The sequence below is a fragment of the Gavialis gangeticus genome, unplaced genomic scaffold, assembly GCF_001723915.1.
Source record: "Gavialis gangeticus isolate Ggan-Ray unplaced genomic scaffold, GavGan_comp1, whole genome shotgun sequence".
NCBI classification, from domain to species: domain Eukaryota; kingdom Metazoa; phylum Chordata; order Crocodylia; family Gavialidae; genus Gavialis; species Gavialis gangeticus.
The window spans coordinates 7,762,800-7,768,787 of record NW_017729023.1 but is presented as its reverse complement, the minus strand read 5'-3'; the positions used below and the strand labels follow the sequence as shown (position 1 = coordinate 7,768,787).

At 41.3% G+C, this 5,988-nt stretch overlaps 1 protein-coding gene across 2 annotated transcripts in view; it reads right to left on the bottom strand.

The window, feature by feature from the left end:
- Positions 1-787: 787 nt before the first annotated feature.
- GTF2E2 (general transcription factor IIE subunit 2) overlaps positions 788-5,988 on the bottom strand; it is a 112,839-nt gene continuing 107,638 nt past the window's right edge. For both annotated transcript variants that reach the window (XM_019516782.1, XM_019516781.1), the window contains exon 8: positions 788-4,211. In XM_019516782.1, coding sequence (XP_019372327.1) covers positions 4,092-4,211 — 120 coding nt within the window. In that variant the 3' untranslated portion in view covers positions 788-4,091. The remainder of the gene's footprint in view (positions 4,212-5,988) is intronic.

The window sequence follows — 5,988 nt, the reverse complement described above, 5'->3', positions numbered from 1 at the left end:
ACCTGGGGGTTCCTGGCTAGATGGTCTTGCCTCTCTGCTCAGGGTCAAACTGATCGCCAGGAAGGAATTTTACCTTATTTTCAGATAGGTATGGACTATGGGGGTTTTGCCATCCTCTGTGGCAAGGGACACAAACCTATTGCAGGGATCTCTTAAGCATATTTTAACAATCTTTGCAGCAGCAGGATGTTAGCCACCCTGCTTTACCTGTGGCAGATTAGGGTGTTATGTCTTGTGTTGCATCAGAGTTGACTGCATAGTTGTGTTGACCATGTAGTTATGCTAAGAAGTTAGACAATGGATTTGGATAGGGATGATCCTGCCTTGGGCAGGGGCCTGGACTAGATGACCTGTGGGGGTCCCTTCCAGCTGTACTTTTGATTCTAAGCACTTGTCTGGGATGGTTTGGACAGGGATGATCCTGCCTTGAGCAGGCAGTTTGACTCCTGAGATCCCTTCCAGCTCTACTATCCTATGGTTCTATGACTGAGAACTAGAATGAGGATGTCTCCAGGCAGTAATGTCTTGGGAAGAATTCGCGCGACAAGCTGCATACTGGACGTCAGGACCAGCAATGCAGGGTACTACAATTACAAGAACTCTTTCTTCAGCAGTAGGAGCAGTTGAAGCACACTACTAATGCTTCCTCACCTCCGATGAACCTGTCTGGTACTGGCTGCAGTGGTGAAGCAACAAAACCTCAAGTGAGTATCACCATGTATTACCTCCAGTAATGTTAAATTGGGCCTTGTACCAGGTATAAATTTCAAGACTAGGACATGGTTACTCCTTAACCAATAACAAATTTATTAAGCTTTTAGCAATTAGAATTCTATTATAGTGGTTAGTCAAAAGTAATACAACATGCTCATTGCCCCAAAGTACAACAAATTTGACAACACTGGATGATTAGTCTGTAAAGTCTCATCCAGGGACTCCCGGCTCCAAGGTCTGATGTCTGTACAGCGTGAAATTTTCTTGGATTGCTGTCAGGATCTCTGCAGGAGGGGCTCTGAAGTGCGAGCTTTTCTCCTCATATACCACATTTCTTATCATATAGTTAATGCATATTAATAAGCCTATTTCTGCTTACCATATTGGATTACTCTTAACTAAAATTTACCAGATTTTCTAGCTGTTGATACCTTTTTTCATTCTTAGGTGGGGGTCAGTTTTGCTGACTATTATTCCTTTTTTCCTAAGCCAAATTTCCTTATTTTGGTTGGCCCATTTCTTGTTTTGACTTTGGTTATCCAGACGAGATCTCCAGACTTCTTTTTCTTTGCCAAGAATGGACTACAGTCAAAGTGACCTTTATGTCATCTCTTGTTGCTGAGTTGCAGCTTTGCAGCTTGGTTGAAACCAAAGTTAAATTTGCCAGCTTGGAGACTCAAGCTAAGCAGAGTTGAGAGAAGGAAAACCAGGCCCACAGACCTCTGGGTCCTAAAATGTTTGCCTAAAATTTATGGAAAAACAAAAGCCCCGTAAATTGTGCTGCATGCTCATGTGGGGAACTGGCCCAGTTGAGTCCTGTATAATTGCCACTGGACTGAGGCCAAAGATTTGCCATAAGGCTGAAGGTCTTCCCAGCCCTGCCTTAGTAGGTACTCTCCTCTGTGATTTGCTGACTTGACCCACCTCCAGGACAGAAACTGGAACAGATTTAAGGCTTTAAAGGACTATGAACTCCTACTTTAAACTTTAAGGGGAAGCCTAAAATCATAACTGTCAAGCTATGAACAGTCCAACGCATGTTGGGACCTTATTTACATTGTGTTCAAGACTAGATTCCTGTTGATATAGTTTGAGACCACCACTGCTTATCAGAAAAGATTGGTTGGGTTCTCAGACTGTGATACTCAAGTGAAACTCAAAAAGATGGGAGTTTAGCCTCGTGTTGGACATATTGATGGATGATGGATCCATTAATAGCTATTAAACACAATGGTCAGTAGTGTATCCTCTGGCGCAGCTAAACCAATGATCAAGAATGCCAGGGAGGATATGACAGGGGATGGAGGACACTAGACATGCCCTATACACATACTCTCACTCTAAACCACCCTCTGCTGTCACTAACAGAGACAGAATCCTGGACTAGATGGACCGGGACAGTTGGTCTGACCCAATGTGGCACTTAAGTTCTTTGTTTCTTTTAGGATTGTCCATTCCTTGGCTTTGCTATGCTTTCCACTCAAAAGTACAGGTATGACACTTACTTGAACTTCAGTGCATGGTATTTCTCAGCTTTTACTATATAACTTAGCTAGCTGCAACTGGGGCTTCGTTGTCTCCAATGCTGTGCAAGATAGCTGTTGCAACTGGGAAAAAGGTGGAAACCTTTTCCATTAGTAGGACTATACCTTTTACCTGGTCTTTCCAATATGATCTTAGCTGGCCCCGAGTCAGCTCTCCAAGGCCACAATCAAAACATTATGGTTGAGCACTGACAACGCTTACTTACAATGAAAAAAACATCTGTTTGCTCTTTATTTCCCTATTTTTTCCCTGTAACTAATTAGTAAAAACGCCTGACGGATGTTTTGACTGTGATTTCATCACCATCCTCACCTGAAATCATTAAAACAATTAAGGTGTAAAAGTAACCATTAGCTTGCTCCCAGAGCCATGTGGATGGAGCTAAACTGAAAAAGCTGGCTAAAAATACAGTGAACTAAAGGGAGAACACCTTTCTTTGAATGAAAAGAACTTCAGACATTTCCCCACATGTGCAATGAGTTCTTAAAAACAACTATCAGTCACTCTTTCATTTAACTTTCTGCAAAATCCTTCAAGAAGCATGTCATCTGCTGCTCATTTGTGATTCCATGAAAACAAAATTAGTACCAATTGCCTTCCTGTTCCTTATGTAAAATCGAAAGTTAGCCAAACTATGTCTAACTGGTAAGTTTCATATTAGTCAAAAGATATAACATACAATATTGTAAACTACATATAACATGCACACCTAAGGTGCTACGCCCCCTGCCTAAAAAAAAAAAAGAGAGAGAAAAAAAGAAAGAGAGAGAACAGCATCAAAGATGAACTAGCACTTGACATCTTTTCACTCAAAATCCTTTACTTCAGCTTGGGAGGGAAAATGTGACAGTCCCGAAAGATGCTGGTCATCTCTTTTACAAGACTTGTCTATGAAGACAATATATAGGGACATCATCTTTATGGGCTTTATTAAAAAACAAAAACCTTAGCATTATATTTTCATTTTCTTAAATCTCATAATTCAAAGTTGTGGAACATGTGGCATTCCACTACAGCACAGGTGCTCACCCCCTGGCCTACGTGCCAGATCCAGCCTGCATAGCCATGTCACCTGGTCTGTGGGGCTCCCCACTGTTCTGGAAATTTGCTGGCAGGGGAGTGGTGGCAATTAACACCATCACTAGTCCTCCATCACCAAATTTTCAGGCTCTGAGTGGTGGGATTGGAATCCAGCCCACGACCAACCTGGCGCTGCTCATTTGGCCCATGGGGTAAAAAAAGTGGGCACCACTGCACTACATGGATGTCATCAGCAATGTCCTGAGGACGATTTCTGATTAACAGCATAACCACTGTGCAGCCTGATGGGAATTCTCATCTTAGACATCAACTTTCAATAAAGCTCAATTCCAAGATAAAGTAGAAATATACAAACTGTGAATGCCCTTATCTCTTTAAAAGAAATGCTTTTGCAACTTTGTTATAAATATGTCCTCTTGAAATAGATAAAACAAATGTTGTATCCAATTCTACCTGCAAGCCCACTCCAGGAAAATATCCACTAAATGATTCAAATGTGTAGTTAAGCATTTAACAGGAACTCTAGCATCACATGCTGAGGAACCCTTAATACTGAAAGGCTGTCAGTGAATACCTCTTACTCAAAGTCACATTTCCACTAGCTAGTTAAATTATACCCTAAATAGGGTTATTGGTATTTGCTCCTAGTCAGAACGGTTTCACTGTGACAGCTGCAGGAAAGGGGGGACACACCACATTACAATATACAGTCAGTCTTTCTTCCAGCCAACATTGACCTCAAGAGGCAAAGAGCCTAAATAAACCTATGCTTGCTTTAGAACTGCAAATGTTCACTGTTTGCCAGGAACAACATCAGAATAATCCTTCAGCACTCCAGCCAAATGATCATTGTGAGTCTTAAATCTCCGTTTCTTCTGAGAAGCAGGTTTCTTCCTCCTCTGAATGGGAGCCTGAAAGGAAAAGCAAAACAGTTACAAAGACATCCCTCCAACTGTAGAAGAATCTAACTATAGCATGCTATGCTATTCATCAAAGTCCCAAATAGTGTTGTAAAGCAGTACTCTGGTAGACGGCAGAAGGTGGGGCAGAGTGGTACCTTAGACACTAACTGGTTCAGAGAAGGGTTAAGTTTTTGCAGGCAATAACCCACTTTGTCAGATGCTATGAATGTACTAGTGTGGTTTTCAACCTGTGATCTGTGGATCCCAAAAGGTCTGCAGACTGTGTAAGGGATCCACAAAACATGACTCTGATCAATTAAAAGCATGTGAATACCCACACTTACAATTCAAAGAGTTCTGCACCTCCATTCAAAATTTCTAAAGAGGTCTGCATCTTCATTCAAAATGTTTTAGGGGTCCACAAAAGAAAAAAGGTTGAAAACCACTGTACTAGCAGAACTAAAAGATTATACATAGAAGGCAAAAGAACAGGTAAGGGGACACTGCTGAAAGAGGTAATTGGACTGATTAGATTAACTGAGATAACATGGCAGTTAACACCTGGTGGGAATAGGAGTCAACAGCTAGTCCAGGTACTGGGATAAGAATCCATAGAGTCCTCATTGAGACCATGGTTAATACAATTCAGTCTGTGGATGATTTCTATTTTTTGAAGTATTTTTGTTTAAGGAAAGCTCAACCAAGGAGGTAAAAGTGTTCTACCACAGGCTTATGTATGTTTCTGAAGCAGATGTCAATGTAACATCCATGTTCTTTCTTTCATGTAGGGCTTATCTTAGCTGGCTAAGGTAGGCAGTAGAGGGCACTGTAGGCAGGTTGTAGCATATACAATGTTGATTGAGGAGCAGATGAATATTAAATTGTTATAATTTAGTTCAGTGATGTGGCCTATGTTGATGAGGGGGCACAACTGACATCTAGGTCAGTAGCAAAGCCTAGTGATGTGATGAGAACTGGACATAGGTAGTTCAGTGCTGAGGAGTCCAAGGTGCCACTCTGCCCTTTCTTCTTCTGCCTGACTTCAGACTAACTACCTCTGTGGAGGGAGCTAATTTTTTCAATTTTTCAAAACATTCACTTATGTCAAATATGAATAAATGGGGACTGCATAGAACATCCTTCTTGTTAGAGAATTATTGTCAAATCACTTCGTTTGTGTGTGTCAGCACAAGCAGAAAATATTACAAATGCCACCAGTGGCAACAGTGACTGTCCCCACTGACATGCCATTTAGGGTTTCAAACGACTGATAGGAACCTCTGGAAACAGCCCTGTATCAACAGGCACCATAATGTGGAGATAAAACAAGGGACAGATATTACTTTTACTATCACATCATATAATCATTTGATAAATGGGTTGAGTCTGAGATCAAAGGCAGAGAGAACAAATCAGATACACTGTATGTGACTCAATGTCAAAAGTCCTGTTTTGATCGTCCCACAAAACACTGGTATATGATTCCCATTCTGGACTACATGCTTTTCATTAGGACTTAACCTAGCCATGCGCAAGTGTGTGGGAGTAATCTTCTCCCTGCCATCTTAAGGAATTTTCACTTCATCATTTATGTATCACACAGCTTTTAAAAGAAGCCACTTGCAAGTCTGCAGTGGCTTTTACTGTTTCCCCATTGCCTCTCATTATTGACACTTTGAGGATACTCCTCCCAGCAAGTTCTAAGAACATAAACCTGCTGGCCGTATTGCTAGAGTTACTATCTTTGGATCTGACCCTAGTTAAGTGAGCATTATATGCAGTAATT